Source organism: Paramormyrops kingsleyae, chromosome 2 (assembly GCF_048594095.1).
Source record: "Paramormyrops kingsleyae isolate MSU_618 chromosome 2, PKINGS_0.4, whole genome shotgun sequence".
NCBI classification, from domain to species: Eukaryota; Metazoa; Chordata; class Actinopteri; order Osteoglossiformes; family Mormyridae; genus Paramormyrops; species Paramormyrops kingsleyae.
In genome coordinates, this window is record NC_132798.1 from 6,351,468 (window position 1) to 6,365,130 (window position 13,663).

The 13,663-nt window shown below is 37.6% G+C and overlaps 2 protein-coding genes across 7 annotated transcripts in view; both read right to left on the reverse strand.

Annotated features, from left to right (window-relative positions):
• Positions 1-4,411, reverse strand: part of LOC111857514 (dematin) — a 35,716-nt gene extending 31,305 nt beyond the window's left edge. For 2 of the 5 annotated variants that reach the window (XM_072704429.1, XM_072704434.1), the window contains exons 1-2: positions 3,225-3,485; positions 1,359-1,559 (exon numbers count right to left, since the gene is read on the reverse strand). The gene's annotated coding sequence lies outside the window, so the exon portion shown is untranslated. Of the gene's footprint in view, positions 1-1,358; positions 1,560-3,224; positions 3,486-4,394 lie in introns of those variants that run through there. The other 3 variants (XM_072704427.1, XM_072704433.1, XM_072704440.1) reach the window with 2 other exon arrangements.
• A 2,165-nt stretch (positions 4,412-6,576) lies between these two features.
• fgf17 (fibroblast growth factor 17) lies at positions 6,577-12,467 on the reverse strand. 2 transcript variants are annotated; one of them, XM_023838431.1, is made up of 5 exons: positions 11,549-12,467; positions 11,417-11,453; positions 10,938-11,082; positions 10,147-10,253; positions 6,577-7,713 (listed from the first exon to the last, which is right to left on the reverse strand). In XM_023838431.1, exons 1-5 carry the CDS (start codon positions 11,590-11,592, stop codon positions 7,423-7,425), a joined length of 624 nt encoding a protein of 207 aa, XP_023694199.1. In that variant the 5' UTR covers positions 11,593-12,467; the 3' UTR covers positions 6,577-7,422. The 2 variants fall into 2 exon arrangements, with proteins under 2 accessions (XP_023694199.1, XP_023694198.1); XM_023838430.1 differs by having other exon boundaries at positions 10,938-11,115.
• Positions 12,468-13,663: the final 1,196 nt, after the last annotated feature.

The window sequence follows — 13,663 nt, forward strand, 5'->3', positions numbered from 1 at the left end:
CTATCTGTGTTCCGTAATCATGAAACACTTTATCTCTTCCTTTCATTTGTACGCCACTGCCTGGCTGATACAAAAAGACCTTCAGGTACCAGGACAGAGATCCTCCACTCTGGTGTATTACTTAAGACTTAGCTACATAACTTTAATGTTTACATTCAAATACAGAAAACTCCAGAAATCTACATTCTAAAGATTCCATCCACCCATGTGCCACAAAGTTCTTCACACTAAAGTACCAACAATGTGTTTAGTGACCACAAATAATCAAATGCTGAAGGTCTGAATGTCTACTATACCACAACCTCATTGGATATTTTGATAAATTCACAGTAAACTGCAACTTAATGACAGCCATGAAGCAGGCAGGAAAGCTAAGTGCAGGATATCAAGTTAATAAGAAAATCTGCTTCTCTTTGGCTTATACACTTGAGCTGGGTAACATCTTAATCTCATTCACAGCTTCCCTCAACCTGTAGGAGATGGTCTTTCATTCAGAAGGTGTCACCACACTTTCCTGCTTTTGTACCACACAGAGTTCAGGTAATTTATCATGAAACATCACGCAATCGTTTTTCACACAAGCGGTTATGCGATAGTTCTGCTGTTCGTCGATAAGCAAATGTGTAACATGCACTGTACTGAAGAGTGCACATGTGATGGAATCATCATTTATGCAGTTCTGAGTTTAATTAAACACCCCTGTGTCATTTGTAATCCTTTTCACAATCACTCCTCTGTTAAGAAGCTTAAGAAAATCATGGGCTCATTTTCCAGCTACGAAAAAAGGCAAAAAGCTAAACCAATTTGTCTAAGTACTTTGTAAGGGGCCGGAAGAGAGTGGGCGGAGCATAGAGTTGTCTAAATGTTCACAATTACAGGCCATGCAGTAGGGCTGCCCATCCGCAGGAAACTGAATAGAAATGGAATTATTAATAACAACAACCTTGGAAACACATAACCACGTGATTGTGTCACAGAGCGAGAAAAACACAAGAAATGGCACGTATACAAACAAGCAATCAAATCTATAAAATATCTGTGATATACCAGATCACTATAAAGTGCTAATTCCCTTTGTTTCTACTAATGTCATCACACATCATTCCTACCACATTTTAATATATTTTTTTAGATGAAAAAATTCTTATAGCAAGTTTTAAAAATAACACCGCTCAACTTGTTATTCTGCATTGTGGGTTTGACAGGGCGAAAGGATAAGGCTGATGATACCGCCACATCTCCATCTTCATGACACCTTGCGTCTACTCTCAACACAGCCTGAAGCAAAGGTCTTACACAAGCTTTATGATCAATTTAGTTGATGACACCATGTCTATGGATTTTAGCATGAGTATCACCTTCATCGTTATCTCAGTTGGGCCGCTGAGGCTGGGAGTTAGTTTGTTAAGGGGTTGAAGCGGTCTGGACACAGATCGGGTTTAAATGCTGATTACTGTGCCCTTGAGAGGATCCATTAGCCGTGTGAGGAACCGGCACAGCTGGGTGAAGTGCTGTTACCGTGTAAGAAAATGTCCGGTCGAGGTGAACCTTAAATCCACCTGAAACAGGAAGTAGAAGAATGCAATTGTGACAGACTGGAATGGTGCTAATTTGCTAGCATGACATTTCTGTGGTGCACCGTCATGCCTAAAGCCCACATCACACATTTCGGAAACAGTCGGGAACATCAGCATTGCTGTCTCCGCAAATGGGAAGCAGATATAGGCCCCTGTTGTGCTCCATCGTTTTCGTTTTCTCAGGTTACATGGGATAGTCTGTTTGACATTTTAAACCTAAAAGCATGACACCAGCAGGAAATTATCCATCGCAGGAAACAGAAGACGGCAGTAGGATTTTTTGCCATTTTTTCCAACAATGTAAGAGAACTATTTTTTCCACAAACAGCTTTAACACATAATAATGTCTAATGTCACTATTTGTTTCAGCACAGTGTAGTTACACTGTGTAAACAAAATCATAAATCAAATGAAAAATATACAGTCAGTGATTGTGTAATTAACAAGTAGGGAAGCTGGGTTTTTATTGATTTCAACATGACTGCCAACTGGGATTAATCAGTCTTTATGTTCCCTAGTACAAAATGCATAATGTAGGATTTCAGGGCTCTACGGTATTGACCTGTATGATACCTTGTGGAGGATCCACAATAAAAGATGCTCAACACTCACATTCAAGTGTGAACCCAAACAGGCATCCAGTCTATCATGAAAGTAATACTCGGTTTTGGACAATAGCATAGGCTACATATAAAGAAGACAGATTCCCCTCCAGATAATGAGAGGGTTTTATAACGGTGCCTTAATGTTAAAACTACTGTTTAAAAATGTTTCCATCCCACGCAGAGCTTTAGTTTCTAAGCATACACCACCCACATCAAGACTATGAGGAACTTCCAAATATTGCAGTATGTTATAAAAACCACTGTTATATAAACCCAAGTTCAATAACTGATTCATACACAAGCAAACACAACTCCACAGCAGGTTATTTTGTGCGATTGAGATCTTATATTGTGTCATTTAAGCTTAAACTAAGTCAAATTTAGATAGAGACAGCAAAAAACTGCTATTCTGCTATACGAAAACATACGAGGACACTAATTTTGCATTTTAATACATGAAATTCTGTAGTTACGTGTGTAATTACGTATGGACACTCACTATAACCACCTGCATTCCGTTTCATATTTATTTACAACTACCAGGTATATCTGTGTTAAAATTCAACACTGACACTTAAATAATCAGCCCGTGGTTTAATATAAACCTGCACACAGTTCTGACCATTGCGGGAGTTGTTCAGTTACCCTTGAGCGTCTCCGCATCCATTTCACTACAGTGATCCTGCAAGCATGGGACCGGCTCCCTGTCACCATGGCCAGCGGTTATGTAAAAGATCACGCCGCCCTCAGATAATCCGACGCCGCAGCTTTCCGCTGATTTATTTTCTCCATTTTTTGCCATATTTAAGCGGCTAGTCATTCCGATCAGTGTCCATCCCCCCATCCTAAACCACCCACTTTTTACGATGCAGTGTCCACAGATTCAGCGGTTGTATGCAAGTTGGTTTTAATGGACAAATGCATCGGCGATTAATACAAAAATGCAGAGTGCACGGGGGTTTCCTTTGCAAAACACATGGGTGCTTGGGAGTTTGTGTTCATTTGTGTCAGCTATGTTAGGAGAAAGAAAATCTTGAATCACCTGAAATTGTTGTCCTCTTCTAAATAAATCCCTCTTCTCCGTCGTCGCCCACGAGACAGCCAGTTAATCCCTTTATTTTTTGCTTTTTTAAAATTCTTTGGACTTTTAATTGCGAATTGTACAGAGGACACATCCGAACAGAGCTGCAGCGTGAGTATTTGACGTTTCGGACTGCAGACATTTATCGCTGTATCTTCGGAGCGCTGCGCAGACGGAGCAGGGCTGCGCCATTTAGATAGCGCCAATGTGCCTTTCTTACTGTTGCTGTCCCTTGCACAGATGGCTCGGTCCATTCTGTGTAACGGGGGTACTCCAAAATACACACCACACAGCCTGCCAGGCTGCTTGCATTGCTTAAATGGAATTGCCCTCACTTATATAATAATACCAAACCATACACGTAAGTCTATGTGGGTATTAGTTATAGCTTTAATTTACATAACTGGCCAGTGTATATTCCTTTTTGCCTCCATCCATATATTGGAGGATCCTGCATGGCAAGAGCAATATATATGCTTTTGGCCAGGGCGGCATCTTTCTGAGGGGGCGCCGACTTAGCAAACCGCCAATCCCGCCCGGTCGTTAACTTTTACCCCCCAAGCCCCATAAAGCGCTCACACTTATTTTTTGCCGACAGCCTGGGGGCGGCCGTGAAGCTTGCCTAGGGCGCCACATGGGTTTCGACCGCTACTGCTTCCATCGATCCATTCTCCAACTCCACATTCCAAACGGATTTGCAGGCTATTTCCAGTTTCAAATATAGGTGCATATACATGATAGGTCGATGAGCGTGTCTATAGACGTTTTCTAAAGACTGGATGTCCTTGTTTTCAAAATTCACCGACTCGTGATTCTTTCAAAACGTTACTGTTACATCTCTAAAGTAAAATGCGTTTTATCCTGAACGCGAATCACTCCAATTCATCCCAATGTCGGTTGCCGGGACAACAGTTTCTGAAGCTTAAGAACTCATATCAATTCACGTATTTTTAAAAAGTAGCATAGTTAATCATGACATCATAATTAAGAGTTGGCTTGTAATTTTAAACAATGGCTAACAATGTATATATAACCAATATTGTTAAAATAGATTAAATGCCAATTAGAAACAGGATAGTCCGTTTGTGAGTAGTTACAGCTACCCAGATAATTTCTTAATTCATTTCTCACCACTGTTTCTTTGAGATAAAGAACTAGAATGGTCGTAGTATTCACTGGACGTGTGATCCTTATGACCGGATTTTTTTAAACTAAAGTCAATATTGCATTTCCGGGGTCACGTGTCAAGTGTCATGGGAAACAATCAGTCGACGCTTTCTATTAATATTCATTGTGGAGAATCTGATACCTTTACGTGTTAATGCACGATGGGAAATTTTCACATTGAAGCATGTATAGTAGCCTAATAACAAATCCAAATAGTGAAACTTTTGGCAAAATAGTTTTAATTTTGGCACAGTAAAAGAAGTGCCATATTTTTGTGAGATGTAGTGTTTTTGTTTATTAAAATGCTATAATGCATCATACATCCTAGATATACAGCGTTCACTTTCTATTAAAGCGATATATGCACAACTCCCAGATTTAACATATTTAATGAAGTAGGTGTTGTCCTTAGTGTTTGGTATGAAAGTATTCCACAGAATCTCAATTAGCAACAAAACGTACCATATTATTATATACCAATATCATTATACGGTATTTTAAAGCAATTTATGTAACATGAGATTCATATATGCAATATTTGCCTCATTTGTAAGTCGCTTTATACAAAAGCGTCTGCTACATAAAAATAAATATAAACGTGTGTGTGTGTATACAAAATGAAATGATTAAAATTATGACAATTCTTCAATGAAGATGAATACCGCAATAGCCTAATGTCTGTTCTTCTCATTTCCAGACATCCTATAGTGCATTTTGCATGCCATTCCTGAAGATTAATTGAACGGGGATAAACGTATATTGCCAGAGTAAACCTACAGACTGACCTTCATATTGATTAAAATTTTTTGTGTTTTGTGCAAGTTGTCATTGCAAGAAACACATCTCTAGGTGGCGCTCTATAACTTAAAATTATATTGGTTGATGAAAAGGCAATCTGTGAGCATGTTAACTGAAGTGAAAGAAACCATTTTTATTTGCTTGTTTAATGAAAACAGTAGGAAAAATAAGTCAATCAGACATTTCTTCAAAACATTGGCCTAACTAGTGCAATATAATATTATGAAAGTCAATGTTTTCCAAACAGCCAGTGAACTGAATAATATAATTATATGAAAGAATTATACTTAAATACTTAAATATTGTTTAAAATTTTTTAGATATAATATTTATGTAGAAATGTAAGAACATTATTACTTTAATAGCATTGAAGGTTTTAGAATTAATAAATTATTTTGGGTAGTTTTCTTTGAAAAAACAACAACTAATACAACCAAGAAAATCCAGAATGTGGTACCAATGTTCTAAATCCCGAAGCTGAACTGACATTTTGTTTTGAGTTTTCATTTTCAGCCGAGCCTTTGTAGCGTGAACAGTTAACACACATTTTACTTGTAGCTTTTACTTGTAACTAGATTTACTCAAATAGGACAGCAGATGTCTACTTCATTCTCCCACCTCAACTGAGAATTACCATTAACCTAGTGACCTGCAACACCGGTGAGTTCAGGGAATTCTTTCAATTTAAATCTGAGTAAAAATCAAATTTTACGAGGATATAGAAGTTGATCTTGGCCTGAATTTCAATAAATATTTTTAATTCAGATGTGGATGTAGGAACCAGGGGCAGGGAACGTGTAGCCAGCAATATTTTAATTTTACTTCACTCCCTCCAAAAAAAGTGATCTTAACATATTTACATTAAAATTATATGTTTTTGTCTCCCAATATCACACTCCTATGCTATTGAATTCAGCCAAATTCATAGAAAAATCGCAAACAAATGATTTAAGAGGCAGTGGAAGCATTTTTGGTTTGGTGGATACACTGACCACAGAGATGCAATTTAAATTTCAAAATTATACGAGGAATATATGAGTAGACACTCTGCTAGTCTGTGACATGATCCAGGTCCCTCAAGTGACACTACAAAGGATAAGCAGTTCTATAACGGATGGGGGATATCGGCAGAAAATGTTTTGTTTGTGTACATTTCCAAATTTAAATATTTATACATATTTACACATTACAAAATCAATAACATGAAGAATGACATGTGTTGATAACATATTTAGTTTTCCCTCTTAGTTTACAGTATGCAGGCATTGACCCCAGCCATATTGTGCAAGCTTCTACCTACAGAAACCTCCCCAAACATTTATATTTATATTGCAATTTATTGATTAGGTTTTGCAGTGATGAATAGGTGCTCACAGTATTCAGAAGTATAAACAGTATTAACGGAATGGAACATAAACTTTCATACTTTTGATTATCTGACACAGTTATAGAATTTCTGCACTAATATTCTAATAGGGATGACAGATCTACAACTCTTTATGTTATTATTTTTACAATCATAACACATTCATGTGCATCCATGATGAAACCAGTAGCTAAATATATATGATAAATGAAAATGCAAATTACTTTCCAATGCATTGTCAAGAGGCAAGCTTGTTCTTTTTGATAGGGCAACAGTGCATTGTTTTGGGACCTTTGAAAATGATTATCTTAACTCCAAAAGGTTGTCCATTGATATCTGAGTATGGTATCATTCTCTTATTTAAACTCAACCTGAAGTACAACCTGAATGGCAAAATAGAGTCAAATTTACACCTTTTAAAAAGTGGCATCACAAACTGGCACAGAAATTGCAAAATTAAATGACCATGATTTAAAATGAAGGTTACATTCAAAATTATACAACTGGTCCTATGGAGCATAACAGTTAGTCATGGAAACAAGTACTGATTTCCATTGAGGCAGAAGGTTTATTTGACTAAATTCTCCAGTTACCGTACTTCAAAGCGCTGGCATACATACAAACACACTCTCAGAAATATTAAATATATACATTTCATTTTCTATCTTACCTTATTTACATGTATCATATCATTTTACATTATCATCTGTTACATCATTTGTTCTGTTCAAGCATTTAGTAGTAAAAATACAAAAATAAAATGGTTTCTTTCTCTTATTATAAAAAAAATACAAACTCAGTCCAAACCGATGTACTGATCTTCTGGCACTAAGGCGATGTCCTTGATTTCCGGTTGCGTTTGGCTCGGCGAGTTGGTGGAAAACTGATGAACTCAAAATGTTTGGGCCGGTCCATATTAGGGAAGGGAAGTGGACCCTTGTGAAGTCTTTTGATAAAATGTACTTCTCTTTGGTTCTCCCTGGTTCTGGAGGCCTTGATGGGCTTTCCCTTCCTGGTAAAGGCCATGAACCAGCCTTCATACTTAGTGTTCTGGAAAGCAGTATAGTTGTTCTCCAGGACAATCTCAGTGAAGATGCAGTCTCTACTCCTCCCGTTAGGCTAGTAGGAGAGATGGAGAAAGTTTTCATTCAGATGTACCACCAGTACACACACACAGAACATGGTACTGTGCCCATTGTTATATTGGTTATTACATTGGTGGAATCAGTAACACTGAAGGCCAGGAAAAAAGAAATGTCAGACAAAAGAGTTGCTATTATCCTAAAATAAACCGAAGTTCTGTTTTCTCAAAGCTTGTGACCCTGCACTAAGTGTGTGAAAGCTGATTGGATGGAAGGATCAATTGCAGAGTTCACCAAATAGTGGCCAAAATAGTGCCTGAATCCAGATTGCTCTGCTATCTATACTTGTAGGACATGGACTCATCCCCTACAAAGTTTTCCTAAACCCATACTATAGTATATTGTTTAAGGTGATACCACGGCAACAAAATATGGACTTTCAAACATGCTTTCTGAAAAATAATAGCTATCAGAGTATCCACATATAAAAATTATTAAAATTTAGGTGACTATGTTCAGTTGCCAGACCAATGTTGTTTCTTGGGTCTTATTCTGTTGTATTAGAATTGGTAAAATATCTTCCAAATTGCGAGGTTCATTGACAGTTGCAGTGTCTGAATAAATGGTATCCATTTTCACAATATATAACAACACACATTCAAATGAGGTTCAAAAAGATTTCAACAATATCTTTTATTTTATCTATGTTTCTTAGAGACAAAACTTATTAGGGGGATATTGGACAACCTCCTAAATTTGTAGTTGTTCCTTTATGGTTAACAGTAAACCATTTGTCATTTGATGTGGTCAAAAAAAACCCCACAAGAGTAGGAACCCAACCATCTATCTTCCCACTGCTTATCCTGGACATGGCTGCAGTGAGGCCTGGAGTCTATCCCAGGCAGCATAGGTCACGAGGCTGAGGAACATCCTAGGATGCAAGTCGCTAGACACAAGCACACTATGGTTATATAGCCTGGGCTGGTCAATACTACAGGCAGTGTATGTGACTGCCTAGCGTGCTAACTTCTGAGTGGGCACTGACTTGCCAGCCAATTCCACTTTGCCTCAGACGAGGGGCACTGGTGTTATATACAGTACTGTATATAATTATGCCAGTTAGCCTAACCGTGTGCCTCCGGACTGCAGGAGGAAGCCAGAGTATCCAGAGGAATCTAATGAGACATGGGAAGGACATGCATACTGTAATCCACACACAGACAGAGCGTGCACACACACACACACACACACACACACAAAGACAGAGCGTGCACAAACGCGCACACACACACACACAAAGACAGAGCGTGCACACACGCGCACACACACACACACACAAAGACAGAGCGTGCACACATGTGCACACACACACACACACAAAGACAGAGCGTGCACACACACACACAGACATACACTCACACACACGCACAAAGACAGAGCATGCACACACACACTCACACACAAAGACAGAGTGTGCACGCACACAAGTGCACACACACATAAAGATTAGGTATCAATATCTTTGTGTGGAGCCTCCATTAATTTCTATGGGCATATCCCAATCCCAACTATGACAATCTTAACCCCTACCCAGGCCAAACATTAACCATCAGTAACCCAACAAAACACAAGACTGTTGGCATTTTTAATTTTTTGATTGCATTCACAGATTTTGATAATATTCAGTTTCCCTTTGTGGGAAATATATACATGCCCTTCCCCACAGATTCAAACCTTAGCCCTAGAGATATGAGGCAACAATGCTACCCAGTAAACCACTGTGCTGCAACTAATTACAATGAAAAATCCTATATCAGGTTTAATTTTAAAAAAAAAAACACTGAACACATCAGTAGAAATTGATCAGCCATTATAAGTTTGAGCTGATCTCCTCCTGTTGTTGAGCAGGTGATCAGCGACACAGGAAGCTATTAGATGAACATCAGTCAAACCAACCAAATTTTTCTTAAATGTCCCCCCTTCAATTTTTCCTGTGAACTCAATCTGAATAAAAATGTGACTTATTATTATTATTATTATTATTATTATTATTATTATTATTATTATTATTACATAAACCAAAGCAGGGCACATACTTTAATTAAATACAGCAAACTGACTTGTTCTAGACAGCATTAATCCTAACAAAAATAGTTTCAGTGCCAAGGATCAATACACATTGATTCACGCAATTTCCTGTTCAGCGTACAATTCACATTCTGTGTAATGTATAGCTTCACCACTCATAAACGTCCCTGTCACATTCCCTATATTAGGTACACATTTTACTTAAACTAAGAATTCAAACTACGAAGTAACAGTGTAACAGATTAGTACTTTGAGCACTGACCACAAATCAACTACACACAATTTTGTTCACAGAAAAGCAGGCTCTCATTGATGAAAAGGATGGCACTGAATGCTGTCCTGAGAAGGGAAGACAACTGCGGCAATATAAAAGGTGACCAACCTTTCCCACCAGCTTCCCCCTTCGATTCATGCAGAGGTAGCGTCCACTCTCGGCGCCTTTGATGCGAACTCGACTCCCAAAGGTGTCCGTCTCCACAAAGAGCCGGGCTGCAAAACAGCAAAAGCAAATAACTTGGACGTACCTACTTAAAACACATCAGCATTAGTTTAAAAGAAAGAAGAGGCGCCAGTGTGTTCAGAAGCTTTTATGCGGCTTTTACAGTTTGCATGTCTATTTTAGCATCAGCCTAGTTAATTTATATAAATGGCACTGATCCTGAAAACCCAAACGCCAATGGATCTGCTGGCCATGGCAACAGCGTAAAAGTCCATCGCATTACTTCTCTGATGGACCTGACAAGCATTTAACACAGGTTCGTTTCTGTCTTCGTTGTGAAACATGTCATTATTAAGCATTCTTATTTATAAATAATTATTTAATTGTAAAAACATCTCTCGTCACTTTTTAATTAACATAATTAAGTATCTTGTCAGACTTCTCGTTGCACTACATCCATTTTTTTGCATCCCATAAATTGCCGAAGTTTGGTTTACTTGACAACAGACAATTAGCAATTTATAAGAACAATCATAAACAACATACACACAAATGACAAATCTTGATTTATTCTATGGTGATTCATTCTAAGTACAGAATAATTTATTATCGAGATGCTTCCTACCAACTTGTATATGATTCAGGATCTACAATTTTTTCTCCATATTGCACTCTCGAAGAATTACCGAGTGTTTTATTACTGCCAATTAATACGTAAAGAATTTTTTTTTTACCAAAACTATTGCCGTCCTCTGCTGTAGCGGTCACCTTCTTGCCTTGAATCTGGACGTGTTTTCCGCTGGTCCGGCTGTATAGCTGGTAAACCCGGACCTGTCGTCGGCTGAGCTGGTCAGTCACTGCGCCCTGCTCCCTCACATACTGGTTAAAATTAGGAGACGGGTGATTCTCCCCCTTTTTATGCAAAGGGAAAAAATAAATTCACACGATTTTTTTACCTCTCTAAATACTGCAGTATTTGTTTTTCAAAGCAAGGTAGATTTTGCTATAGCCTACATATGCATAGATACGCATGTATATATGTATTCTATAAATTATATAAGAAAAAATATGAAACTTTTATATAAGGATTGCATAGTATACCAATAGGCTAATATACTTAAGGGCAAAATGTTTCTTGAAAATTAAAATTATGTTTTCTGTTGACAGGAAACATACATGGCGACCACTAAAAAAGGTTTCAGCAAAAACCTACCTGAGCATTACACCACAGCACGAAGAAATGAAAAGATCTGTGAAATTCAAAGCAAATAATTATTACTGTTTGCGCAAGAGTTGTTCACTTAATAAAAATACCGTCGGGTAACAGAAATGTAAGTTTTCTTACATGTAAATACAGCGCTGGTTTATTGCATACATTCTCTTGTTCATTCACACTGTTGTTAGTTCTACTTCTTCAGAAACTGCCAACTTAATCCCAAATTAGCGAACTGTAATTCCAGCGGTATTTCTTCCTCTTCGGGAGCAATTCGTGCTCCCACTTGACCCGTCCACTTCCCGTTCAAATAAGCAAACTTGAATCCATTCACAATTAGAATTTTGCAAGTGATCGACCACACAGATCCTTAAAAGAAGAAAAATATATAAAAAGGTAGGTGCCAGATGAAAATTAATCCGATCTCAGTAGATCTGTTGATTTAAAACTAACTACACGGGAATGACTAAATTTAAAATCGCCAAGCAGAAAGTCGACAACTGCCATCATTCGTTTCGAAAGCTATTCAGTCGGTATACCTGCGATATGAAAGCGTCATTATGTATATTAAAACCATTGTAATTTATCAGAGCCGCGTCGGCTTGGGCTGCAGTGTTAGATAGAGCAGCTCTCCCAGCTCAGTGTTTACTGTGTCACTTGGTCCTACGATACATCCAAATTTAATACGGGTCCTAGCCCCTCGCACGTCTCGGTCCTTCACACTATGCAAAGGTGAAAGACGAGAGGACAGATCCCTCCCATGTATGTAGAGACGGTGGTCTAGTATTGTGGGTGGGCAATGGCAACAAAGAAATGTCACCTTGAAGAATCACAACTAATTAAAGAAGCAACAAGGCTGTCTATATATATAAAGCTTATAAAGATTGAGATGCAATATGGTTGTCCTGCTCCTTTTACCAGTAATCGGTTTGCAGAACGTTTCTGGCGAAGGTATTATCATTTGTGGGACGAAAACGCGCGTCTTTCTTTTACACAAGATTCTTTAACCAGTTGCATATGAATTTCCAAACAACAAATTCACTATAATTTCATGAAATTATAATATCTTTAAGTACAGTGAAAACATTTGGACACGAGAGAAAATGGCAGTAGAAAATGCAGAGGGTCGGGGAGCAAAGCCTAGATGAGAGCAACAAATTCTTCACCTCGACTCCACCACAATCAGTACTGGGCTCTCGGCTTTACTTTTTTTTTATTAATAAACCTTATAATATATGATTATCTCAGTGTACAAAAATATCTCCTGATATATTATTATTAAGTTATAAAGTATTTGTTCTCTCTAAGTCTTTCGAATTTGAATCTTTTTCAAAATAGGCCTATACAATTTCAGGCATTTAACATATTGCATTAAATAAATAACACACATACAAAACAACTGAAATACTTATCTGTTAAGCTTGATTTTTTAACTTTGCCTTTTTAAATGCATTTAGACTATAATTAACCACTGTCGTTAAAGTGTTTGTCGTCGCTTACAAGTTTTCGGCAATAGGTGTGACACACTCCCTTAAAACCATTTAATTGCCGCCTATATATTGGTAATGTAGTTTCCCTTCACACCATTTGCCGATGTGGTAGCCACGATCAATAAAGCATGGCTTGTTCTTTTATCGCTCAGACAGCATTTATCTTTTGTTCAATTATGTGGAATCAACATCGCGTGTAAAAAGCAGTCGGCAACAAGATAGTCAAACTTTAGTACTAATAACTGTAACTAACAAGTAAAATTGCAGAGTTGGTTTTCACAATAACATATTGCACTTAGATATATAGATATATCATGTACGAATAAGTTTATACATTTTAAAAAATAGTTAATAGCCTAATCACATGGCAAAGTGGCCTTCATTTTCAACTCATTTGTAGATAGTATGGAAAATTCTGGGGATAAAAGAAGTATGAATCATTTAATCAACGAAAAGGCAGTAATGACTGATACACGATGAAATTAAGTCTTAAAGACATCTCACCACTTTCACCAATTTTACGTAAATTACAATGGAATGTCCGACGGACATTAAGGAATGATAGAAGTAAAGTTAACTAATAAATTAATATTACTTTTGAGTAAAAGACGTATTCTTACAATATTCGTCAAAATACTTTGCTGTCTATTGTCAATTGTCATCCAAAAACGCAATTTGAGGAGGCAAAACATTTCCTCACAGCTAACTGCAAACACTTCCTTTGTAATAGTATAAAACACAAGCCATGTATTTTAAG

Excerpts from the sequence above, each read along its gene's own strand:
- fgf17 (XM_023838430.1), bottom strand. The coding sequence starts at position 11,592 with ATGAACAAGAGAATGTATGCAATAAACCAGCGCTGTATTTACAT. Across the intron at positions 11,454-11,548 it reads AACCAGCGCTGTATTTACAT|ATCTTTTCATTTCTTCGTGC; the intron begins GTAAGAAAACTT and ends TGAATTTCACAG. Across the intron at positions 7,714-10,146 it reads GGGGGAAGCTGGTGGGAAAG|CCTAACGGGAGGAGTAGAGA; the intron begins GTTGGTCACCTT and ends CTCTCCTACTAG.